Raw genomic sequence first — 26,432 nt, 5'->3', positions numbered from 1 at the left:
AGACTGAAATATTTCCAGGTGTTTTTGGCAGCAGAGAGGCGCTTTCATCATAACCTTTGAAGTCTCTTTTGCAGCTTTAAATTTCCAGTTTGGGCACCTGCTGTCATTCCTTATTTTAATATTTGTACCATTTCATAAACTATTCTCTGCATACATTTTCTCGTTTCAGAATCTAAAGTAGGAGTGTGTTTTGGACCAGTCTGCTCCATCAGTCTGCACCCAGCCAGCGCACACACCCTTCAGCAGACTGTGGGAAGAGTGGAAGTGATCCAGAGTCACATCTGGAGTTTCTGTACGACTGACACGTGGCAGAGACAAGAGGACGCAGAGAGACGACTGAACTTCTGCTGCACGCTTCTGTCCTGACAGTACAGTTCAGAGTACTGTGGTGAGTGTCGCACAAAGTTTTGTAAAATATACTGTTCAGCAACATTATTTAATAGACCTACTTGATTTTGGTGAAGCATATTCCCTCTGCAAGATCTTAATGCATAATTTGTTGTCATAAATTGTCTCTCAAATATAGGTCCACCTGTACAAAATCTTTACACCAGACCTTACTTGGTTTTTGTTCAAACCCAACGCCATTGAGTGCTGCAGAAAACCTGAAAATGAGTATTTTAGTACTCGCAGTCCCGTCAACTCAAAATCAGTGGGTTTTTGAACCAGTTTTTGGTTAGATGCCTGAAATAAGGTCTGCGGTTAACATAAGCTTAAGAGACTTTTACGTTTTGTTCTATGACATAAAATATGTCAATAAATACTCCACTCTTACATTTTCAAGCTTCCAATTCTGTTGGATTTTTGTTTAGGGAACCGGGACAAAGCTTATGTTCATGTTTGCCAACAACAACAAAAGAAACACCATCTCTGCAGCACTCTATACAAAACTGTATCCACATATTTATCTATAATTAAAGTACAAGCACAAGAAGACTGTAAAAATTATTATTTTTTATTAGAAAATGTTGTATAAATGTACAAATATGGTGCCGTTGATGTTAACCAAGAAAACCCACTTTCTGTCGCTTCTTTCCCAAACTCTCCTCCTGCTGCAGCAGCTTCATGAGCGGAGCATGAAGAGCTTTTCCGACCCGTTTGCCTGCCTGGAGACAACAAAACACTTCAGCACTAATCTTTTTATTCACACATAATCATATTCAACACTGGAGGAGGCCAGATGGCCCGAGAAGGAGGGCTGGACTCACCTCTGTCATTTCAAAGATGCTCTCTGGATCCAGGCTGCCTCCGCCCACCTTCCTCGTGCAGGTGATTGTGCCCTTGTGTGTCACAGAGATGATCAGGCTCGCCACGGAGCAGGCCTTCTCCTGCAGAGTCGCGTCCACCACGTGCCTGTGGCCCACCTGCAGAAAAACAGCCAGTGTCAAGGTCACGCTTTATGTGATGATGGGCTTCAGAGATTCTTCTCATCAGCAGGTGAGCTTACCTTGCACAGTGTCACTATACAAGGAACGTTTTCTACACTGAGTCTCATGCAATCATACGGGTCATCGGACAGCTCAATCTCCTTCCCTCCTTCCTCATCGGTGGATATGTGCACTCGGGGAATTCTGTCAGTAAGATAATGTATATAGACTGTATATAAGCTTACATTTCTCATAGTTAGGATTAGAGATAAAACAGCTTGTAAACAAACACCAGTATAACACCGTACTTTGTGTTGAAGAGAGCTGCCTTGATAGCTATGGAGATGGCATCGTACAGGTTTCCATCGCACTGCAGGAGCTGTGGAAACACGTCAGTGTGAGATTTTACCTCAGTGACGATCACAGCAGCAAATATACGCGGAACAAATACATTTTGATGTCAAAACTGCCCCTTTATTCCTCCACTTAAACACTTTGTTTGAAACAGTATTTTACATGCAAAGATGTGCATATTTTAATCAAACAATAAGGAAAAGAAATCAAAGTACAGCTGAAAAATTTAAGAAAAAAAAGGCCATTTTGGGTGAACTCTATGTATTCATCCTAATTTCTGTCAATGTGAGAAAAAAATCCAACGCCTTAGAACGAAGACACACTTGGCCAATCACCTCACAAAGTGGGCTTGGAGTACACTAACATTTCCGAAAGTGAGAGACATTATTGGACGCCACAACTCACCAGCACATCCACAAAGAGGACCCAGCAGTGTTCTCCTTCACTGATACAGAGGCTCTTCAGGTCCACACTGTGTTTGTTGTTAAAGACTTTGTAAAGGGTGTTACTTAGCTCCGTACCGAGCTCCTCGCCTCCTCTGCCCTCAAACTCAGGGGTTGCATTGGCCGAACTGATAAGAAGGAGAAAACAAGACAATTAACATGTGAGGTAACCGAAAACGTATCAGTCTGCGATGTTTCATTCTTACTTGTCTCTGTAGGAAAAAGGTAAGGAAGAGAAATCAGGGAAGGCAGTGACGCCAGCTGACCCTGCTACCTTTCTTCAGACATATTTATTGCATATTTATAATAGAGATAATATTTTCTTTGGTAAGTCCAGAATCACTGGGATATGTTGGAGATGCATCTCACAGGGAAGAGATGATGCAACACTACCTCCTAGTGGCAGGACATCCATCCAAACACTACCGAAAATTTAAAAAAAATAAAATAAACAGGGACTGATAGTAAATTATTTATAAGATAACTGATAACATGCACCAAACCCACCAGTCAACAAAGAACTCCAAGTAGCCTTCATTTGGCACCATGGGCCGTGGTTTTCCAATGTCCGCCTTAATCCCAACCAGAACCGCTGTGTGCCCCTGAAAGACAGACAAAACAGCACACACCAGAAAATAGTAAGTAAGTACATTCACTTACTTACTTTTTTTAGGAACCTGTACTTTATGTGAGTATTTCCAGTTGCTGCCACTATATAAACTCCATTAGTACAATTCAGAGTTTAAGATTATACTTTTCATTCTACTACATTTATCTGGTAACTTAACTTATTTTCCAGACTCAGATTAATGCTAAATAATATGATCAACAAATAAATCATGATTTTAAATTGTCAATATAACTTGATCCCTAAGGGAGAATGTGCAAGCTACTCAGCAATATATAGAGTAATATATATAAACTATGTAGAAATCAAATATTTGTAGCCCCACATTTACCAACTGTAATAATAAATGTGTGTACACATCAATGTAGTAAAAATCCTAATTTAATAATACTTCTGTATTTTTGAGTAAAATAAAAAATGCATAATTTTACAAACTACTTCTACACTATGCTATTCTTATTTTCACTTAAATATACTTCTTCCGTCACTGGTAATCAATCTGTTATCCTTCCTGAGGAATAGCATACAATAAAACAGATTGGGTAGACATTAGATAGACTCAAACATAACTGAAAAGTAGGAGTATGTGCAATTTTAAGTGTTGACAAGTGGCTCAGCGTGCACAGATGAAAAGTTTTGAAGCGTAGACAGAAAGTCTGTCCGCATCAGAATCAGAAATAAATTATCGATTGCAGGGTGGTAAACTGTGATATATTACAGTCGTTCTGATGTGAAGAATAGAGAATTGCAAAACATAGAAAGAATCATTATGAGAATGAAAAATAAGTAAAAAATAAAAATATGTGCTGTGCATTATGCTTCAATTTCACACCAGTATGTAAAATATAAGAATTATTTATCTAGACGATAGAGTATGTAAGGTTTGGAAATTTAAAAACTAAAATATGTGCATCATATGTTAGATACATTCAAGAGTGCTGTAGAATATTCTTCAGTTGAATAACTGCACAGAGTATTGCTTTAATTATTGCACAGTTAAGACAGTATTACAATAAATATGGTGCCTAAAATCCCTCTTGCACAGTTGTATATAATGAATGAGACATTTGTTGTTAATATTATACATTACCAGTGTGACTTTGGCGGAGCCGTCTGTGTTGGACACCACATCAGTCTCTATCTCCATGTGTCTGTAGTCCTCACAGCCTCTTCCGTCCACTCGTAAATCATCCTGATTTAGAGAATAAACATGTAAACAACACATCAGTCTCAGTTAGCTTATGCTAATGCTAGCTAGCTTTGTGCAGTTATAGAGCACGAATCACACTCGTCATTTATAGACACGTTTTTAGCCAACAGAGGTTGAAAGATAGCGTGTAGCGGTTAAAACGTACCCTTATACCGTGTAAAATGTAAACTTTTTCAGCCTCGCTAACTTGTACTGTTGCCATAATGTCAGAGCAGCGCTAGCATGTGTGTGAGACGCTCTTCTTCTACGCCATCAAAAGACGACACAGTCAGCACGTTGTGCTCACCCGGATGTCCCGGCTGTTGATGAAGACAAACTGTCAACTCGTAGCCCAAAAAACATCTTAGAGACACTATTTTAAGGTAACTTGTGGTTAAATTTGGCGAAATGTGTTGCTTTCTGACCTATACATCTGAGTTTCTGTCCGTTAAAAAGTTTTTATCAGCTCGTTGCCTCTCCTGAAGCTTATAAAGGTTGGGTCATTTCATCATGCACCGGATTTCCCTCTCAGTTGCAGATCCTGGATCAGATTTAAAAGTTGTCATATGTCCACTGCAGCAAACACAGAGGGGCTGTAACTGATCCCAGATCTGATATCATGTTCATTAGCCCTGATCAGAACTATTAGGTAGTTGAAGTATAATCGGGAACTTGCACTTTTAGAACTAAAAGTATGAAAAGTAAAAGTACAAAATGCAGAAAACCCTCTGAAAAAAAACCCAAAATCGTAAAATAAATAAATAAATAAATTTAAAAAATCAACATTCAGAAACAACAATAGAAAAGCAGCCCAAAACTCAAAATTAATAGAAAACATAAAAAAAAAAAAACACCACCCAAAAAAAACACAGAAAAAACATCCCCAAACTGCAAAAAACCCCACACTCAAAATCATGACCCCACCCATTATAAAAGTGCTAATACTGGTGTAAAAATGTAACTGTGAAAATACTCTGTCACTGGTAAAAGTCAGTTAACTAAAGTTATCAAATAATTGTGGTGGAGTAAAACCTACAATATTTCTCTCTTGTAATAGAGCTAGAAAGTGGCATGAGATTAAAATACTCAAGGAAAGTTAAAATACCTCAAATTTGCACTAACTGACATAGAGGCAGTACATATATGTGAGCAGACTATGGGCAGGTAGTTTTTGTTATAGTATAGTATAGTTTTTCATATCGGCTATAATTACTATATTCTCATTTAATTAAAACTTTATTTAATTTAATAACTTTTTCAGAAATACTATATTATTCTCAAAATCTCAGAATGCATATATGTGGGTTATGTCTTAAACATGAGCAGGAATTTTGCTAAAACACATATTAACAATTTCAAAATTCATTAAAATGTATTCATTTATCATTGACAAGTGCACCATTAAGTGATGAAGAAAAGGCTCAAACTGATGACCAAAAATTCAGCTCAGTGCAATAAATGAAGTCTTAGATGCTCAAAGAAATCCCCAAAAAGAAGGTAATTTAAATTTTAAAATATTGAATTTAATAACAACATTGGCAAACTGTTTAGCAATTTAGCAAATAAAAAGCAAAAAACTGGCTGTGTTGTTTTGCTGATTTCCAGATACTGAGCAATATGTGAAACTACTTTCTATTTCAACTAAAAAAGGCTATCAAGACAGTTAATATATGTATGTTTTATTTTATTATATTTATATTTTACATACCCCTGACTATTTTGTTCTCTCTCTCTCTCTCTATATATATATATAAATATACATATATATATATATATATATACACTTTGTTTTGTTTTCCATTTTTTCACTACTTTATTTTCATTTATTTTTTGTCATTTTCAACCATTTATTTATTAATTAATTAATTTAAATTAATTTTGGTGTCATTGCAACCTGTAAGTCTTGTCATGATTGTTGCTATTAGTGTGATTTCTGTTATTGCCTTTATTTCTGTTACGGTCTCTCTCTCTGGTGGGGCAGGAGGGTAAGGTGAGAAAAAAACGAAAGAATACTGTGGTTCTCTGTCATTTATATACCTTTAAAAAATAAATAAAAAACATATATATGACATATAGAGCAAATTTTATATGTATATATAGTTATACTTTATTTATTTATTTGTCTGTTCATGTATTTATCTAACAGCCGTTTCTCACAGCATATATATATATGGACATACATACATAGATAGATACATTAATAGATGTGGATATAGATATAGATACAGTGTAGTATACAGGCTGTGATGTGCTCCTGCCTGACAGACTGAGCTGAGGGCAGCACCGCCCAGCGGACAGGGAATGGGACTTCCTGGTTGGCTGCGTTGTTGTCCTGCTGTCTGTCTGTCCGCAGAGCTTTCTGGATCCAACACAGCAGGAAACACCGGAGTAGTTAACGTTAGGTAACGGCCTGATTTAAGGCTCGGTCTCCTGCTGTAATTACCGTACAAACAAAGTAAACTAACAGCTCGTTGAAACCGGAGCGGCGTTGAAAACGGGAGCGGAGCGGCGGAGCTGCATCTGCCCGCAGATCAGTGAGGTTAGCCGGGATCGAGCTAACAGGCGGAGGAGACCGTCGGTTTGGTGTGTTTTTAACTTCTCACGGCTCCAAACTGCGAGAGGACTAAAAGAAACTTTTGTCGACAAACCTGGGGAGTGTGAGGTAAGTTGTTTTTTTAAACAAGTTAACGTGTTTCTGTAGAAATACTTTAAAGTAAACAAACCTGGGTTGTTATCAGCTATCAAGTCATGTTAGTCCAGATTTACTTCTTCCTGCTCGAGTTAATGAGATTTTCACTTTCTAGAAGTTATGTGGCCATAATACTTGTCTAAGCTTCACTGGACATGACAAGATAATTCCCCTCTTTGTTCACCCATCTGCAGAAAGGTCAGAGGTCAATTAGGCAGTCAGGGGCACCTAACAGATTTAAGTCCCCCTAATTATCACCTATTAAGTTTACCAACATATATTACTTTGTGTCTCTTACCCTCCACCAAATCAGATCAACCACGCTTTCAAGCTTTTTGAAGCCTCAGTAAATTGAGAAGTAGGCAGTGAGTGCTGATAGAAGAAATGCCCCAAAAATTAGTAGGAAATTAAAAAAAAAAAATACAATTACCTGAAATGTAATTTAAAAAATAGAAATAAAAAACAAGGAAATGACCAGAAAAGGGTTATTAAAATAATCAGAATTTTTTTTAACATAATTTTAAATATGTAATTCTGATCATTTCCCCCCCAGCTTTCCTAGACATTTATTTCTAGCGTTTTTAAAAAAAATCTAAATCTACTCATTTCTTACCAAGTTGCTCATTGCCTTTTATCCCGTGTTTCTGAAAGAAATCACACCAATGTGCTCAAAGTAAAAGGTTTAAATACTTGTGAAAGGCATCTAAGAGCAGCACAAGAAAAAAGGTGTCTCTTCAGGCGTCTCAGGGTTGAAGAGTATTTACCAAGTTACCAGGTTTGTGTTTTCCACTCTTATAGTACTACTTTAGATTTGAAATATTAGAAAATCAAACATCTATCAAGGGTAAGACCCAGATAATTCTTATCAGAGGTGGTTGGAAACAACATTTGAGTTAAAAATGAATGAACTGTGGACCTAAAATTTGTCCGATGGCCAAAGATAAACCTCCACAGATTGAGAGTTGGCATCCGCGCTGATAGTCAATCCATCAGTTATCTGATGAGCATTAATTTGTTTTCAAGCCACACCGGCAAACATGCACAGGTTACACCTTTGCAGATATTTGCTTCTTTTATTTGCCAGAGCCTATATGATTGGTGGTTATCTCTTTGATTTTAGGGTACAAATACAGTTTGAAAAATTGGTGCAAAAAGGCACCAAATCGATATGAAGTCACCTTGAATATACGGTTTTGATAAAATAACTAATCATTAGCTGCAACTCTATGCTTCAAACAAAAAAAAGTTTACACTAAATGTATTATATTTTAGGGATGCAACTTAAGGTCGTATCATATCATGTTTTAAAGTTAAACCAGTTGTTAAAATTGTTGCAGTTTAATTTCCAGATTATTTGACTTCTTGTTTCAGCTCTATTTAAGTTGTCCCAATAGATTTTTATGTACTTCTTTTATACACACCTAAATCAAATCAGCCAAAGAAAAAGAAGAGTAGTGCGCACAGAGTTGAAGGTTCACATAGAAGTTGTTAGTTTTACTTCCTGGTGTTAAACTAAATCCTGTGACCCAGTTTGTCGGAGTCTCAGTTCAATTTACAACTGCAAACACTCGTATCTTATCAAATATTTGCACTTTTTTAAATTTTGAAGGTAGCTGCAAAAAGCTTAGGTGTAATGCTTTTGTCCCCCCAGACAAAAACATAAAAGTAGTAGAGGAGGCCTTTTATTTAGATGTTATTATAGACATTTACACCATGAAACTGGTGCAGAAGCAGCTCAAACTGGTACATAAAAATTTACTAGAACGCAGGAAATTAAATGTGATGCTCAAAATTTTCTGGCAAACGACACTCAAACCCTCCGTTTTATGATATGACACCAAATCCACACCTTTACTGTCGTGCATAGATTTATCTGTAGAGCAGTTTACAAGATATGGTGGTTCAAAGATTTCTGCACGATTAACTCATGCTCTCAAAATGTGTTTCTAAAACTAATCGAATTGAAATATTAGCACATCTAACAGTCTCAGATGCTGGTGTGTAAGAAAGTATCACCTGAGTCTTGATAAGGAAATCCCTGCTTTTGCTCAGCACCACTGTTGATTGGTTATTCCAACATTTCCGTCCCTCTGGACCTTCGTCAAAAAAGTTAAATACTCTTGACGAAGCTCTCGGCAAGTAACGGCCAGTGGGCCAAATCTGGTCCTGGAGAGGGTTTTAGGTGCCCCTCCAACCATTTTCTAATTGACAATTAAAAAAAAGTGAATCACACTGAGAACTGTTCTTGCATTTCCAGTATTCATAAGGTGCCAGAGTGAATAAAACAGCATCCAAAAAGAGCTGATTTCAGTTGTCAGACTTCTTATATTTGTCATCTTCAATTATGCACACTAAATAAAAACGAATTACGTTTCCCTTTAAAGGATAAAAACTGTGTAAGTCGACAATAAATAGCTGATTAAAAAAAATAAAAGTCATAAATAGGTAGATAGAAGTCATAAGAAAGTTAATAAAGTGCATCATTGCAGAGACATGAAGGGCCCCAGTTTATCATTGCTTGTTTATCAAAAAAAAAATGGAGGATCCCCCACACCATCCAACAGAGGTCCTAGCTAAGCCCCTAATGTCTTTAAGTCTTAGAAATGAACGCAAATCCAAGAAATACCCTCAAAACCTAAAACTGACCTCAAATCCTAGAAATGTCCTAAACTGCTGGAAATATCCTAAAATCCTAAAAACATGTATGGGGCTGCTGCGAGTGGCCCCTGGCCTCCTGACATTTTGCAAAAGTGGCCCCCGAGCAAAGCACGTAGAGTTTCCCTGGTCTTGGGACCAAAATGTTGGTATAACCAAAAAATTCTGATGCTTAGCAAGAGCAGCATGCAGGATCTTTCTTTTCAAAACAGATTTTAGTGAATTTAAAGTCTCAAGTCCTCCATCCTTTGTTTTGTAAGTTGCTGGAGGAGGTTATCAGTAAAGTGAAACCACATTAGAGTGTTAATTAACTCGACGGGGGGTCAAATCTCGCAGCTTCTCATCTCTACGTCACATCTCTCTTCGTGCCGCTCACCCTGCCTTCACACATTAGTCGCCACCATCAGTCAGTGCTGTCGGTTACTTTGAAATGCGTTCTAGCAGCAGGGTATCAAACACGCCCGTAAATCATTAATTGAATATCTGACTGAGACGTGCATATATTTTGAGTCAGCGAGTCACTGTTACAGCATAAATCCGTCCTTTTTTTACGCACTTTATCTGATCTCGCAGTTCTGCAGAGGCATCGTGGTGGTTTCTCTGGGTCGACTCAAGAGAAGGGAGGCTGTTGTGTAAAGTGTTTCTGTAACAATCGAGTCGTTCAGTTGTTTCTTATTGCAAAAACAAACGGCTATTCTCCAAGAAAAGGACACATTCACCAGTCCACAAAGAAGACACCATTGACTCAGCTGATGTTAATGAAGTCTGGTTCTGCAGTTAGTTTCACTCCAGGTCTTTCGGCACTTTATTGTAGAAAGTCCCATCTCGTCCAATCATCTGCATTCTCAGTAAACTCAGCTTTTTAGGGCCGTCTTTTGTTTCTAATGGAGTGAAACGTTAAAGCGGTCCACATAACAGTAGATCCATTACAGGCCGTTATCAGGCGTCGTCCTGCGTCCCCCCTGACTGGAACTAGTTTTTCTTGAAATGGGCTGCTCCCACCGGCTGAATCAGAGGTCTGTAAACGGTCACATGAATCAGCGACAGTTCGAACCTGTTTAACAAGGAATTTGGAAGATCTTAACATGAAATTATTTAATTTAAAAGTGACTCAGAGATGAGTGAAAAGGCAAGTATGTTCGAGAATATCCACATTTTCTCACAGCTGCTGTGCTGCTTAAATTGTGCCTAACTGGCTACTAGAAATTAATTAATTTCCCCTTGAAGATGTTTCATCTGAGTACATTTTCTGAACTCATCAGACTGTTGTAGCTATATTATTTGCCTTTACCAGCGTAGTCATTATATCCACATTACTAATGTTTTTTTTGTTGCTGTTTTTTAAAAAAAAAATCTAATTGTGTAAATACATTGTAAAAGCACCGATCGTTATTGACATTAGGGTATTTAGACAAAAATATCACAATATTTGACTTCCTCCATATTGCCCAGCCTTACCTACAATATACTGTTAGGCAGCTTTATGTATTATTAAACTGTTTGAAGTCATAACCTTTAAAGTATTTATTGTATTATATTTCACTTCTGCTAATATCTCTCTCTAAATCCTAAACCCTGGACCTTCAAGACGTTAAAAAGCATTTGTAAAGAATGAATTCAGTTTCAATTCAGTCAAATGCAGTGAAGAGCATAAACTAAAAAGAAGCAAAAAAAGAAGGAAATCCTCAAGTACAGTAGGAGTGCAAACACACTCACTTTTACCTTTCACAACCACTGAAGCTGAGACAGATGGTCCAGTAATCCCAGACTTCTGATGAAAGTGATACTGGCAGACACACCAGACCTCCAACGTGACCTCCCGTTGTGTCTGACACAGAGAAAAGGGTCAATAGGCCATGCTGCAGGATTTGGGTCAGTCATGCTGCACATATAAAAAAGTCATTCCAATTTTTAGCAAGACAATGCTCCTGTCTCCAACGTGGTTTTAGAGCTGGATGGCAGGAGTGTTTGCAGTCATACAGACGAATAAATTCAGATCGCTGAAAACTAAACTGTATAAATTTACAGCTATTATAAATCAAGTATTTGCCTAAATGATGACTATCTTATCTTGGCTTATTCGTGCGATTTACAGTCCTCTATTCATTTGTCTTTATCTTTGTATTTGTTTTCCCATAAAAAAAAACATAAAGGGTTTACGTTCATGAGGTTGCTTCATCATTTTAGAAGGTAGTCCTGTAATTACTCACTGTATACTGTCTTCTGTTTAATATTTAGAAAGTCCATGTAGCTCACACTTGGAAAATTGTGAAAAATTGTGAAAAATGCTCATTAAAAAGTGACATCTTCATTCATAAACCCAAATGCTCTTCATTTAATTTCACAAACTAGGAAGAAAAGCAGTAAATTTCCAGATTTAAAAAGTTGGAACCAGCAAATATCAAAATCCTTGTTTGACTGAAACAATTGATTATCTAAATAGTTTATGTTTAACCTTCTCCTGAAAGACTAATTACTTAATCGACTAATCGTTGCAGGTCTAAGGTATAATGTTGAACATGTTCACCGCATTAGTTTAGCATGTTTGGTAATCAGCACTAAACAAGAAAGTACAGTTTTGCAGGTTTTTTTGTACCAAATTTCAATGTGATCCAGCCATTCGTTCAAGAGGTCAGATGTCCCGTTGTATTGGGACTAGAGGCACAGTCAGAGGATCACTAAAGTCAGCATGATTTATCTTTTGGGAATCATGAATATTTGTACAAAATGTTACTGCAATCCGTTGTTGGGATATTTCAGTCTGGAGCTAAGTCAGATTGATCAGATTGACGATGCATCAATGCAACAAGCATAACTAAAAACGAAAAAGTAGAAACTAAAAGAAATCTCATGTTTCAAGAGATTGTTGCAGAGCTCAGCAGTAAGGATTGCATGATTGCCCGGGGCAAATAAAATGCCATGTCAGGCTTCAGTTTTACCACTTGCCAAACTGTCAGAATGAGTTAAACACTGTGTTTTTTTTTGTGGAGGTGATGAAAGTAGCTAAAGAGTGAGCCATCTTGTTTCCTTCCCATTTCTGTAGAGAGCTGTACACGGTAACTGTCAGGCACTCACAAGAAAATGCAGCGTTTAAAGACAAAGTTTCACCTGAAAACAGGTTTAGCTGGGTGACTTTAGTGGATGTGGGTGAAACTCCAACTATTGTGCAATTTGTCAAAACCTTTGAGAGCAAGACCAATAAAATTAGGTCATTTTCCATGACAATTAACTTAACTCTTTGTTATTTGATAATCGCTACCACACCGCAGGTTTGATTCCGGCTGCGGGTCTTTAATGCATGTCATCCCCCCTCTCTCCCCCGTTCATGCAAAACCCTTTGATTTCCAGGCCAATTGGCTTCATTTCTTTCAAAAGCATGTGGGGGCGACAAGCAGCTTAACAAGAAATGACCCCAAGAAACAGCAAGTGAAAAGAGAATTAACCCAAAAAAATCAAAAAACAGAAAAAAGAAAACTAAAATACAAACAAAAACAAGAAAATGGCTTCAAAAAAGTGATTTTTTTCACTTTTTTATGTAACATAATTTTTAATATATAATTAAGAGAAGTCTAAAAAAAAATTTCTGGACACATCCCCCACACCCCATTTTTTGGTCATATTTAATAATCCCCCACAGCTTCAGGTCACTTTCTTGTCACCTTTTATTTTTACACTTATTTTTATTTTTTAAATTTGTGGGACATGTCTTACCAAGTAGCTCATTGTGCTTTTTTTGTGAAAGAAATCAAACCAGTTTTCTAAGGTTTCACAGGTAAAAATGAAAGTGAAGAAAAGTGATGTTGATCCAGGTGTTGAAGGGTTAAGATGTCCTATCAAATAAAAGCTCAAAACAAAAAAAAAGTTTGAGAGCAAGGCGGATAAAGGCTGTATGTCTCAGGTGCAGAGATGGCATCGTTCATTTCACCCAAACGTGTTGTAGGAATGCCGTATCGTTGTCATTCTGATTAAATCCCCGTCCCCGGGGGAAGCATGTTTAACTGCAAGGATCATTTGCCAAGCCCTAATTAAAACGGACATAAAGTGAAGATTAGGATGTTTAATGGATAGACTGAGTCCTCAGGAATGACCAAGCAGTCTGATTGCACTCTCCACGAGCTGCAGGTTTTACTGAGGAGGCGTGCGGCGAGGTCCAGCCGTCCTCCGGGCTTCAGCTGTTTTACTCAGGTCTGTGTTATCTGCATATAAGAGAGAGGCCTATTCTTGGTTTTCTGACATTTTATCCCCTTTGAAGTCACATCATCTTTGCATGCACACACTCAGACCTGCTCAATTGCTTATTCATGAGCCTCGGACGCACAGTCAGGCCCGGTGCAGCTCCAGACAGCTGTGGAGACAGTTTTGTTGAAGCGTTGTTTTGTTTCACTTTTTCAGACTAAATGATGAGTCTGTGACTCCAGCGACGGCCTCTTCTTTTCTCTGTGAGAGGGATCTGGGTGGATTGTTTGGCCTGTTGGGATTAGACCAGTCATTGTTTGTTCCTCCTTCAGTTAATGCTTCCTCCTGAGTGTTGTCCTCAGCCTCATTTGCTGAGTCATTCTGTGGACTTATTACCCGCCGCAATAGCAGGGCCTGTATTGTTTTCACTTTGTTAATGTGTGTGTGTGTGTCTGTGTGTGTGTGTGTGTGTCTGTGTGTGTGTGTGTGTGTGTGTGTGTGTCATCATGGCAATGTGATTCTGGAAACACTGTTTAGCCAGAACTACCACAGAAGCGGTTTTCAGCACTTTGGGCTGATCATGTCTGTCGTTAGATGCAACTGTGCGAGATGCAGTCATGAATTTTTTTCAATTGTGGGTTTAAGATCACAAGGCAGAGTTTGAAGAGGGGTTCGGTCTGAGCAAGGGTGTCATGTGTGGCTGCGTTTCATTAGTTGCTCAACATGTGCTTGTTGACTTCCCCCTCGCTATCATAACCAGGCATCTCAGATAAACATTTTGTGCAAGAAAATATATGGCAGGATTATTTGTGAAACTATTTGCGCCACCGAAAAAGAAGATGATTAATAAAGTGTCAAATAAATAGACTAATAAATAAAAATAAAATTAAATATGTTAACTATCTGACCTGCTGTTGAGTTTTTCTAATGTAACAGGTCTGGATTGGTAGATCTACGAATTAGTTCTCTGGTTAGCAGATAGTTCCCTGTATCTTGGCTGGTGTGATCCAGTCACATGATGGTTTTTAGTTGGTATCTTTGTTTTTATTCCTCCAGGGTGAAGAGGACTTACTACATAATATAAACGCTTAATTGTTGTGGAGCGGCACTCTTACACTGTGATATTGCTGCAGGCAGACAGGACACTTTTATAGAGCTGAGCTGATTAGTTAATTATGAAACTGACTGAAAATAATCAGCAATTAATTTGAGAATCGACTCATCACTCGTGGAAGGCATTTTTAAGGGAAAAGTACCAAAAATGACCTTGTTACTATGGAAGCTCATTTTCACCAGAGTGACGGAAAAATAGATCCTGTGAGTCATTACCAATTTCTTAAAATCATGAGTAAGTACCTCAAAATAATAAGTTAGCAGTATCCCCAAATAATAAGTGAGCATCCCAAAATAATAAGTTGGTATTCATAAATAAGTTAGTATCCCAAAATAATGACCTAGTATCTCAAAGTTATGATTTATTATCTTAAAACTATGAGTTAGTTTCTGAGCAGCTGATATTCCCAAATCATGAAAAATGTTCTTTAAAAAAGTGTTAATATTGTTACTCATTATTTTGAGATTCTGAAATTTCTCATTATAATGTCTTGCAGGGTCTTTATTTTAAATCACACATTAGCCTGTATTTTCCACCTTCTGTTCTGTGAGAATTAGCAGGTCGTCATCGTCTTACATGATGGTAAATCTGTAATAATGAGGTTTATGATTGTTCAATAAATAGAAAGACTTTTTATTTCTGCCTTTTTTTTAGAACAGTCGATTGACAAAATGAAGTGAAGCAATGATAAATGTTATTTGCACTGACAACTTTTCTCATCCAAGTCACTCACCTAATTCTCTAACTCCTTTCTCCCGTTGTCTTCCCGTCTCTCTGCTCCCCCTCTTCGTCTCCATCTGTCCCTCATCGCTCCTCGCAGCATGTGGTTGGAGCCACGGGCGTTGTAGGATGAAGAGCCCGGCGCACCGCACCAGGGACATCGAGAGGCAAGCTGGCTACCTGAAGCCCGAGCACTGCGCCCCTCCCCCTCCACGCACCGGCTCCGACACCATGTGGTTCATCCGCGACGGCTGCGGCATCGTGTGTGGCGTCATCACCTGGTTCCTGGTCTTCTACGCCGAGTTTGTGGTGGTGTTCGTCATGCTGCTACCCGCCAAGAACGTCATCTACAGCCTCTTCAACGGGGTGATCTTCAACGGCCTCGCTTTCCTCGCCCTCGCCTCTCATGCAAAGGCGATGTGCACAGACCCGGTCAGTCAGACTTTGATCAGATTAATCTGTAGGAGTAAACTGAGTCATACTCAAGCTTTAATACATATATACATATACATACATAATACTGGGGCTTGGGCAATATTCGTACCTCCATATTTGATACTATCACGATACTTGGGTGCCGATTCAACATGTACTGCGATTATTTAGGTATTACGATTCACTATCACAATTTATTGTAATTTCTTTTTTTCCTTTTTTTTTTACCTTTGCAGCATGGGAAAAAGTTAAACCATACACTTCTATAGGCTGTGAACCATGACACATGTTTCCAAAAACAATGCACGTCTCATGTCTGTCAGTCCGTCTGACTTTTATTTCATACACTGCACAGAACAGAAAGTTACATAAAATAGTAACTGCTCAGTGGACTTATTTTTACCAAATTTATTCCAGTTAAGCACTTTGTGGCCTTGGTTTTTTAAAAGTTGCTGTATTTAATATGAGATAAGTTAAAATAATCTTTTATGAGTCCCTCAGTGAAGAAATTTGCATCTTTAAATCAGCAAAAGTGATAGTGCAAAGCAAGAAGCAGCAGTAAAAAAACACAAAGCAATATAATATAAAATTATAATTTATGGTTTTGTAAAATTATTTTACACTGTTTATTTATAATTACTGATATTGTACATTTTAAATTGTTTGTTTTTTATCTTTATTATATACTCGTTCAAAATAAGATCTCCATCTCAATGGGACTTACCTGATTAAATAAAGGTTTATATTTTTTTTTTAAAAACAGTAAAAAAGCTAAATTTAATAAAATAATAATATAATACACAGACATATACTTTACTCACTTACTAAAAATACTAAAAAATATACCTTTTGAAGTAAACCTAAAGTGCTACATTTAGCAGTTCCTGCTCATCAAGTTTGCTGTGTTTCCCATACAGTGATTTATTTGTGGTGGCTGCCACAATATCATCGTTGACCTCCGCTTATTGATTTTCTATTTGTTGAGTATTTAAAATCACTAAAATCTTGTTCCATTGTCGAGCTCCCTGCAGCGCATTGATTCGCTCATCCCCTCGCCCCACTCTCTGCTCTCTGCTTATCAGACCACAAATTAGACAAGAATTAGCTAACTATCCCACGGTCCCCTCACCTCACTCCCCACCGCTAAGAGACTATTATTAGGGATGAAAGTGGGCAACAGCTCTGGAGACGGACCTTCAGTAGTGGCTGAAGGAACCTGAATACAGCCGGCACAAACCCAAACGTCGGGGTCCACAGCAGGCAAGGTCCAGTCTGTGTAACAGCAGCAACAGAAATGTTGCAGCGGCCCAGTTTCGATTTAAAGAGCTCCTGATTCTTGCACAATCACCTACACTCTGCGTCTTGGCTCGGTGCAGCACTCCCTATTTTTTTCCTCAACCTGTGGCCCTTTGCTGCATCTCATCCCCAAGCTGTGCTATAATAAAAGAAAAAAAGCCCCCAAAATTCCTTTACACTCGCATTTGAATTATATGAAATTCAGGCATTTAAAAAATATTTAAAAGTTTATTTATTTATTTATTTTTTAGTTGATTGTATCGTTATATGGTCCATATTGCCTTAAAAAAAGTGTTTAATCGAATTATCAGACTGAAATGATATACAGCAGACCTAGGGCAGGGTGGTATTCATGCGTAGAAATACCAGTTGGTTTCTGGGTTGAGGCCATTTCAGTATCAGCTGGGGTCTGAATCTTTTTTTGACTTGGGGTCACCTAGTTGCTTAATCATGCTGTGATTGTTTTATTGTTATGTTTTTGTTCTAGTTTTTAACTTGAGTGGTGATAAAGTCAAACCATACTTTATTATCTAGGGTTTTTTTTTTGTTGTCTTGAGACCAATTCTCCATTTTTAAAGGGCTCCTGCACAGTAAAATACACTTGAATTCCTTGTCGTGAATCCTTTTCTCCCCTCTCTCTCTCAGGGAGCCGTGCCTAAAGGGAACGCTACCAAAGAATTCATCGAGAGCCTGCAGCTCAAACCGGGACAGGTGGTGTACAAATGTCCCAAGTGCTGCAGCATCAAGCCTGACAGAGCTCACCACTGCAGGTACTCCTCTCCCTCTGCGAATGTGCAGATTTTAGGGAAGAATACAAGCTCTGCAGATTTTCAGATGTGTGTTTGGGCGAGCGAAGTGTTCTGCTGAAGTCTGCACCCTCAAGTCTTCACTGGGGACTCCTCGTCTCTGCTGTGTTTGCTCCTGCTCCGGCGGTTCTCCTGCCTCCCGTGTGTGTTTTATTTAGAGTAGCTGTGTAGCTTCTCCCAGCAGACTTTGCAGCTCGATGTTAAGGAGTTCCCTCTGCGGCTGCTCGGTGGTTTCCCGGGGATCTGCAGGCATGAAAAGCACAAAAACACTACAGTGTAATTGAATTGTAAAGCCAGTGAGTCATTCGGTCTCAGAGGGAAAAATGGGTGTCAGTTTGAATGAAATGGATGATTTTTTTTTTTTATGAGTCATTCTTGTGGGCGGTTCAGATGATACACTGCGATGATACATTTGTCTCTAATGACCTGTGAGAATAATATATTACACACAAGACAGCAGCTTTTTAAATATAGATTTGGCTCTCAGAGTGCGTAAACAAAGCGCACGAGTAGATCGAGTGTGACTCTGCTTTTTCAGATGATAGATTTTGAGTTGTTAGACCCCACTGGAGTTGTCAAACAATGACAGGTCTGCAAGATAAATAACCCCTGACAGTCCAGCCACTATGACTGTCCGTCACATCAGTCAGTGTTAAAGATGAAGGGACACTTTCAGGGTGTCTGCAGGTCCTTCAAAAGTCTTACAATGTATTCAGTTCAATTTAGAAACAATCGCCTTTGAGAGTCATTAAATAGTCTTATATTCCAGAGAACTACCTTATAATTATTATACATTTGTAATTTAACAGTTTTTTTTACCAGGTTATTTCCCTGTTTAAAAACAACTTTTACCTTTTTTTTGTGTATTAATTTATTTTTATTCCTTTTTTTGTACCACAACAATTTATTTAATTTCATGTACCCATCTTTTCATGTCTTTTAGTCAAATTGAGTCTTATGCACGAAAAATCACATTTCTTATGTTACAAATCTTTAAACCTCGATGAGCATAATGCTGTCTTTTTACTTTATACTTGCACTTACCTGTTGGCAAAAACTAGACTAACCAAGTCACTTTTGCAAACATATTCCCAAATAAAACCTACCTTTGCACAGGGCCACATATATACTACTTAATTTTATACTTACCTGCAATGCCTGAATAAGAAAAAAAAAATTATTGAATAAATCACTCTTGAATTTGACTTAAAATTATCATAAAAAGGGTCTATAAAAGCTTTAAATTTAAATTTCTTACACCTTTAATATACCCTGCATTTTGTGTGTATGTGTTTGTTTGTTTGTTTTTTAATACTTTGTATTCAGATTGGTCTTTTTTCTCAAAAGGTCACAGTTTATTTGGGGTTTTTTTGCATTATTTTATTCAATTTTGTCACCTTTATGTTGTATCTTTGTGTCCACAGTGTGTGTAAACGCTGCATCAAAAAGATGGACCACCACTGTCCCTGGGTGAACAACTGTGTCGGAGAGAACAACCAGAAATACTTTGTGCTCTTCACAGTGAGTCTTTAAACACTGGAGGTTAATAAATATGTCAGTACAAGAGAACGCAGAACATGGTCAAACCAGAAGGAACAGAGATTCATAAAAAAGCTAAATTAATTCGTTTTTTTCTGTAAAATCTAATGGGTTAAGCACGTGAGCCCAGTTGGCTCACTAGACGGAGCTACGGCACCATGAAGGGTTAATCATAACTGCAGTGGTCCAGGTTTTAGTCCAGCTTGAGCCTTTTGCTGTGCTTTCTTGCTTTCTTACTATCAAAACTAAAGCAGATATTTCAAAAAGCACCGAATAACAGAAAAATAATGTCAGCATTCATATTAAATGTAGTTCATTTATTTTGTACATCTATACATTAATTTAAAAAAAAAACACAGTAAGAATTAAAAAGAAGTTTGAACATTGTGAAGGAGAGATTAGAAGTAATTGTGATTGTTTTATAGTTATGTTTTTGCTTTAGTTTTTAACTTTTAAAAAGTTGAGTGATGGAGTAAAACCATACTCTATTCTCTGTTTTTTGTTGTTTGGGGGGTAATTTTTCATGGTTAAGGAGCTTCTGTACAGTAAAATACACTTGAATTCCTTGTTAATGCATGACGTTTTTCTTTTTTTGCTTACTTTGCTTTAAAAAAAAGAAAAAAAAAGTTTTTCATTTCTTTTAAGTATGAATTGTTATTTAAAAGGGGACGTATCTCAATAATAACAAAGATCAGCCCTGCGATGGTCTGGAGGCCTGTAACAGCTCGGATCGGCTCCAGACCTCCAGTGACCCTGAGGAGGATAAGCGGTTACAGCGAGCAAATGAATAAAAAAACAAAGATTGCATATAAGTTAAATTGTGTTCAAATGATATCCACAAAATTAGAGTCCTGTCAGATGATTTTAATAACAATAATATCGATGTGGATTATGCATTCAAAAAACTGCTTATGGACATTCTTTGGATGTCCATAAATGACTCATTTTAGTTCAATATTATACATTTATATCCAGATGTGTTTTTGTGTCATGGGACAAATGTAAATAGCCCTGGTTGGACCTGTGATCTGAAACTCAGACTATTGACTGAAATTTGGGTTTGTGTCCTGAACTCGCCTGATGGAAGAAGTTTGTTCCAAAGAGACGGTTCTCTGTATTTCAGTGAATATTGATTAAGGTAGGTATCGTAATGCTAAATCTTTGTTTTTCTCTTTCTTCCCCTCACCAGATGTATATTGCACTAATATCCCTCCATGCGTTAATTTTGGTGGCCTTCCATTTTATTTTCTGCTTTGAAGAAGACTGGGCAAGTGAGTAATGATAACGATGAAGTGGCTGCTAAATTTCCCCGTTCACTCACTCAGGGTTATAACTGTTTTACCACCATCCAACTCCATGTGCAGATAAACCTGACAAAGAGACCAGCTGAGGTTGACAGTCTTTTAAAAATTATAAATGTTTTAACAAAGTTTCTTCAGGATAAAATACATTCGTACCAGCCATTGACAGAATTTACTGTAATTATTTATTTTTACGTGGGTCATTTTAGCAAGGCACTTAGCTGTAAGGTTTCATATATGTAACAAACTTCCTATGTGTTTTGTTTGTATATTAACTGTAAATACAAAAATAACTATATACATTCCTTGTAAATATAATTTAGTTTTCCTTTTTATTTCTTCCTTTACTGCTACCTTTATATAGTTTTTTCTACATAATGGCCAATTTTACTGTTTATTGTGAATGACATTTTGAGTATGTTTATATATTTTCTGTATGTGTAGTTTCATTGTGCAACGTTTCATAATAACAATAATAAATCCATGAATCCTTTTTAACTCTCTCTGCTCTCCCTCTCTCTCAGAGTGCAGTAACTTCTCTCCACCAGCAACCGTCATCCTTCTCATCCTCCTCTGCTTCGAGGGTCTCCTCTTTCTGATCTTCACCGCAGTCATGTTTGGGACTCAGGTCCACTCCATCTGCACCGACGAGACGGTGAGTGAAACCAGCAGCAGTTTCACGATCACATCACACTGAACACTGAATCCTCAAACACAGGGGGTATTTAAAAACCGAAGGGGGGGTTTGGTGGTTGAGTTTCCGAGACATTTTTTCCTGCATTCTGGTGACTTTTAAGGAATGAAAATAATAATAAGCGCACTGGGTTTTTTTCTGTTAACTACTTTTAATTTTATTTTGAATTATACAGAAAGAATACAGAATAATTTGCCTCTCTGACATGAACTTTCATGAATCTCACACACTGATATCAGGGATGATAATGATTCATTGACAATCGATTTATCTGTCGTTGAGAAAAAAACACAGTTGGTATTGATGATGTATACAATTTTTTTCACAATTAATCAATTAATTGGTCATTACTTTTACTAGTAATTCATCAGGAAAGTGATTGTAATTTTCAGCCCTAACTAATACTAGTTTTCGTTCACTTATTTCATCGCACCGACCCCTGAGTGCAAAAGAAAAATCAATATACTAAATTTTTACAGAATGCACACCACTTTTCCTAAAAACCCAAAAGAACTGCACAGTGCCAGAAACAGGTTGTGATAACTAAAACAAAAAATGGGTATGAAAATGTGTCATAAATTAGGAAAAAGGAGAACTATTACCTCACGAGGCAACTGGGACACGGCAACGTGAGTCTCCCGGGAAAATCTGGAGGTTTGGCAAGTAAGTTTGTTTGTGGAAGGAATCAGCTGCACCAGTGTCTGCGGTACGATGTTTGGGCTCAGGCAGCAAGTTCAGCAACTTATTCAGGCACTCATATAGGTTTTTTTTTATTATTGTTAAAATAGGAGTTCTGACTTCCTGAAATAAGTTACAAGCAGGAGTTTATTCACTTACTCCGTAGCCTCCGGAGGTATTTTGATATGAGCGCGTTTCTCATAACGTATCGGCTCAAACCACTCATGACGATGACTCATAATGTTGTAATCTTCACTACAAAGCTCATCTGTTTCTGTCAAATTCATAATCATGGGGCTCGCAATTCTCTGTCCTGTTAGTGAGTCTTCATCGGTGTGTGCTGTTCTTAGACACCAGGAAGTGCTGGGAGTGAGTCACCCTAAGCGCGAGCATGCAAAACACGCTTCATTTTTAATCCCTTCCACTGGTTATTTTCTGCCGGCACATGAAACATTTATAGCACGGCTATATGTTCAGATTGGAGCATGAACCAGTACTAAAGCAGAAGAGCAACCTCTCATGTTTGTGACATCTTATTTTCCCTGCAGGGCATCGAGCAGCTGAAGAAGGAGGAGCGGCGATGGGCCAAAAAGTCAAAGTGGATGAACATGAAAGTGGTGTTTGGTCACCCTTTCTCTATAGCCTGGCTGAGCCCCTTTTCAGCACCCGACCACGGCAAGGCAGACTTGTACCAGTACATTGTGTGAAAGCTGGAAGCTGAACTCTGCTGCTGTGGACTTCCTGTTCTCCCCTTTGACTGGCTGGACCTAAACGAGCATGAACTCCTTTTAGCCACGTTGTCTTTCGTTTATGGATCTTACATTTATCGATATTTCAGGGTGTTCCGTTGTTCGCTACATTGTCAAAATGTTTATTTTTTAAAGACCTTCACCCTCTTTGTTATTTTTATTGTTTCACTCTGGGTGCTGACTGAGATTATTAAGCTGTACAAAAAAACAAACCAAACTAAGCAGCAACAACTTGACAAGAAGCACTTAATGAGAGTTGGCAAAACAGCACAGAGAGACTTCCTCCAGTACGTCTGATCATTTCCTGCTTCCGAGACTAAATAATGTGAAACTGAAGTCCAGAAAGTTTCCGAAGTCCAGGTGCCAAGGTGGACTCCTGGTTTTGTCTTCCTGTAAACATTGTTGTGATCTTGTGACTTCTTTTGCTGTATTCCTGTTGTTGCAATAGTCTTATGCTGAGTGCGGCGGATGATTTGCCTTAGAACAGTGCGTTAGTTAACGGTGGCATCAGCTATTTTAAAAGACATTTATTTTGTTTTGCCTTAATGTGAAGGTCAGGGTGAAAAAAGATCACATTGGTTAAATAATCATTTAAATGATTTAACTTTGTTGTTCTTTGTTGCCAGATAGGTGGAGTAGTTCACGTTGTCTAAGAAATGTGTTTTAAGACTAAGTTTTATCAAATTATCTTTGGATTTTGAAAGTCTGTACTGAACCCCATCTATCTGCTACCAAGAAAGCTAAAACCAATCACAGATAAAAACAGTTCAAATAAATGTTTTATTTTGTCATTTACACAGGCCATTGGCCAAGTTCCTGCTCAGACTGAAGTAGGGTCACTGTGAAGGACATTTAAAGGCTTTAAGACCGTGAGCAGCCTCAGCTGTAGTTATAATCCTTAAGATTTCAGTCTTAGTTGACTTAGGGTTGGAAGAAAAAAAGCGTGATTTTAATATTAAAGCAAACGCCTGTTGAGCAGCTTCTTACTCCAAAATACAACAGGAGAGCAACTGGTAAATTTGTTATAGTGCAGCCAAACAAACTATAACCAGCTTCAAGTGGCCACTAGTGGAACTGCAGGTTTTACTTCATCTTTCAGTTCCGGATTTTGCCACTCAGTCCGTAAGCAACAGTGATCTAATTTCGTGCTTGGGACTGCTTGTAGTGCTAATTAATCAATTGTAGAGGAAGAGCAGTGCAATGAGATGATGAACTTAAAAGGGCAGTTGTTAAAACACGATGGAAATATCAAATATTTGATGAGGAGCAGAGCAGTCTCATTTCTCCACACAGATCTGATGTCTTCATATCTTTAGTTGACATTTCATTAACATGCTCAGCACGTTCTTACCGAAGAAGCGTCTATAAAGGTCGACAGTGCAAGCAGCTCATTACGACCCATATTGTAAGGTAGCGCCCCCTAGTGGCTTTAGTAATCATTGTGGGAGCAGAGGAGGGAGTGATGTGATGTGGTATGAAAAGTAACAAAGTCAGTGTAATGTTATATGAAGATGGAAAAAAATGGGCGGGAGAAGAAGGAGATGGATCAAACAAGCACAGGACTTTCTGCTTAGGATGTTTTTAAAACTGCAACAGAAAGGACAGTAATACATGTCATTGTGGGGAGGGTATGTATGATATTTTGGAAGTCAGTGGAAAAGGACTTGTTTTATCATTTAGGTATGAGAGAACGTTGCACTTGCTTCATGTACATCATTATTTATTGCCAAGTTGCTGTTTCTATAGGCACTATGCACTAAAATATGGATGGAAACACTCTTAGTGAGGCTCATATCAATGAGATAAAGTTAAAAACACTAACATTATGAGTCCCTCATGCCTGTGAAGGCAATTTGAACGTAGTGGGGAAATGGCGGACCCTGCCACTTATAGAGGAAACCACTTTTTTGAAAGGTAATAACTGACTTAATTCACACCGAATGACTGCTTACTCATAAAAATGCCAATCATAGATGGCATCAAAAAATGGGGTTTGAATTTCTGGAAATCTCAAGGATTATAACTTAAAAATGTGCCACTTGGCAGGTAAACAAAGTCTCTTGTCCAAGAGGCAGCACGGCTTGAGCAGTATCAGTACCAGTTTTGGACTCCAGCAGGTTGTTTGTCCTTTTGTTGACTATTTGGCCGCTCTGTGTGTAGTCAAGCTAGCCAGCCTTTTTGCTTTATAACCGTTTTAATCACAGTCACCAGCTCAGACAGAAAGTCAGGGAATAAAAGCAATACACATTGCTCTCTGAATGCACTGACCCTAAGTGTAATTCACTCGCTCTCAATTGATGGAATTTGCTTGTGGATAATCCAGTTTGTCATAGATTGCAGTCGTGAGCCTGACCAGAGGGCGAATAAAAAGCCTTACAGGATAAAATGTAGATTAAAATTTAGGTCAGTGGAAAATGTTCACCGAGGCCTGAAAGACTGCGATAGAAATGCACATTTTAATTGTCGCAGCTGCGGACAGTCTTGGATCACATAGTGTGAAGAGAATTTATGTTTTGTGATGAGAATTTGGTGCAGAGAGGAAATAGGCCACTTCAAAGCATTTAACACTAAAATGCCTTTGCTCAAATGTGTTCGAAAGCCTTACTGTATTTATAACATGCTTTCTGGGGTGAAGAATGGACATATTTGAACATACATGTTGCCAAATTTAATGCTTAATAAAGGGAGCCACTGAAGGAACCGTTTCAAGATTCAAGTGTCGTAAAGAGTGACATTTTCTTAGGCATTTAAAATCACTGGAGTTTTTTTTTTTTTAAAGAAGTAAAAATGTTATCATCATATGGAGATGTAACAGTTGTTCTCCAGTTTACACCTCCAGTACACCAGCTTTCTTCTTTCTTCTTGAATTGTTCGATATGTTCTTTGTGGTCAGGTATGAATGCTGATTATAGTACTTACTGTGGACCACATGATGTTTTTCTTTTCTTTTTGACTGTTGTATTTCTTTAATGGGAATGAAATAAAACAATATGTATATGACACAACTTTCTGTAAGTTTTACAGATACTTCATTGACTCTGTTAATCAGTTTACAGGTCTTACTGTGTCAGAAATGTGGTTCCTCTATTTTAAATTCAAGGCAATTTTTTATGTTAGTGTGTCAAAAAAAACTTGTCATGAACATACTCTGGCCTAAACGTTTCCAAACAGTTATCATTAAGTTCAATCACAGAAATTTACAGTAAACTATGTTTACTATTTCAGATTTTTTTGCCGTCTACACTATTTGTAATTTTGTGGTCTATCATACAAAAACATCTCTAAAATGTGGATATATCAAACTTTACCCCGAAACAATTCACTAAACCAAAAAAACACAAATAATAATTAGAAATTAATAACTCTAAGTTTTCCAATTTGATGTATGTTTTGATTTGAATTACAAGCCCAGTTTTCTTAATGTAAAACACAGATAAACTATTTAAATTTGCATTTCTTTAAGGATATATTGTTCACTCGGTTAATTAGTATACTTTTATTCTTCCTTTGTGATAAAGGATGGCATGCCAAAAAACTTTAATTACAGTTATTCATTATTAGAAAATGTCTCTAAAATGTAATACAAAAAAATAAAAGAA

The 26,432-nt window shown here is 37.7% G+C and overlaps 2 protein-coding genes across 2 annotated transcripts; one reads left to right on the top strand and one right to left on the bottom strand.

Annotated features, from left to right (window-relative positions):
• Nucleotides 1-934: 934 nt before the first annotated feature.
• exosc7 (exosome component 7) lies at nucleotides 935-4,303 on the bottom strand. Its single transcript, XM_042506899.2, has 8 exons — nucleotides 4,148-4,303; nucleotides 3,883-3,984; nucleotides 2,672-2,766; nucleotides 2,127-2,292; nucleotides 1,676-1,746; nucleotides 1,448-1,571; nucleotides 1,209-1,364; nucleotides 935-1,106 (listed from the first exon to the last, which is right to left on the bottom strand). The coding sequence occupies exons 1-8, from the start codon at nucleotides 4,202-4,204 to the stop codon at nucleotides 1,002-1,004; spliced, it is 876 nt and encodes a 291-aa protein (XP_042362833.1). The 5' UTR covers nucleotides 4,205-4,303; the 3' UTR covers nucleotides 935-1,001.
• Nucleotides 4,304-6,264: 1,961 nt separating this feature from the next.
• Nucleotides 6,265-25,838, top strand: zdhhc3b (zDHHC palmitoyltransferase 3b). The gene is made up of 7 exons (XM_042506449.2): nucleotides 6,265-6,643; nucleotides 15,436-15,767; nucleotides 17,712-17,836; nucleotides 19,297-19,393; nucleotides 20,601-20,682; nucleotides 21,237-21,367; nucleotides 22,633-25,838. Exons 2-7 carry the CDS (start codon nucleotides 15,465-15,467, stop codon nucleotides 22,789-22,791), a joined length of 897 nt encoding a protein of 298 aa, XP_042362383.1. The 5' UTR covers nucleotides 6,265-6,643; nucleotides 15,436-15,464; the 3' UTR covers nucleotides 22,792-25,838.
• The last annotated feature ends 594 nt before the right edge of the window (nucleotides 25,839-26,432 follow it).

Source organism: Plectropomus leopardus, chromosome 17 (assembly GCF_026936395.1).
Source record: "Plectropomus leopardus strain MGB_pleo_1.0 chromosome 17, ASM2693639v1, whole genome shotgun sequence".
Classification (NCBI taxonomy): Eukaryota; Metazoa; Chordata; class Actinopteri; order Perciformes; family Serranidae; genus Plectropomus; species Plectropomus leopardus.
The sequence above is the reverse complement of the archived record's forward strand: the minus strand, read 5'-3'. Positions and strand labels throughout refer to the sequence as shown.

Excerpts from the sequence above, each read along its gene's own strand:
- exosc7 (XM_042506899.2), bottom strand. The coding sequence starts at position 4,204 with ATGGCAACAGTACAAGTTAGCGAGGCTGAAAAAGTTTACATTTTACAC. Across the intron at positions 1,747-2,126 it reads TCCTCTTTGTGGATGTGCTG|CTCCTGCAGTGCGATGGAAA; the intron begins GTGAGTTGTGGC and ends GTGTTTCCACAG. Across the intron at positions 1,365-1,447 it reads GTATAGTGACACTGTGCAAG|GTGGGCCACAGGCACGTGGT; the intron begins GTAAGCTCACCT and ends GTTTTTCTGCAG.
- zdhhc3b (XM_042506449.2), top strand. The coding sequence starts at position 15,465 with ATGAAGAGCCCGGCGCACCGCACCAGGGACATCGAGAGGCAAGCTGGC. Across the intron at positions 20,683-21,236 it reads CTTTGAAGAAGACTGGGCAA|AGTGCAGTAACTTCTCTCCA; the intron begins GTGAGTAATGAT and ends CCTCTCTCTCAG. Across the intron at positions 21,368-22,632 it reads CCATCTGCACCGACGAGACG|GGCATCGAGCAGCTGAAGAA; the intron begins GTGAGTGAAACC and ends TTTTCCCTGCAG.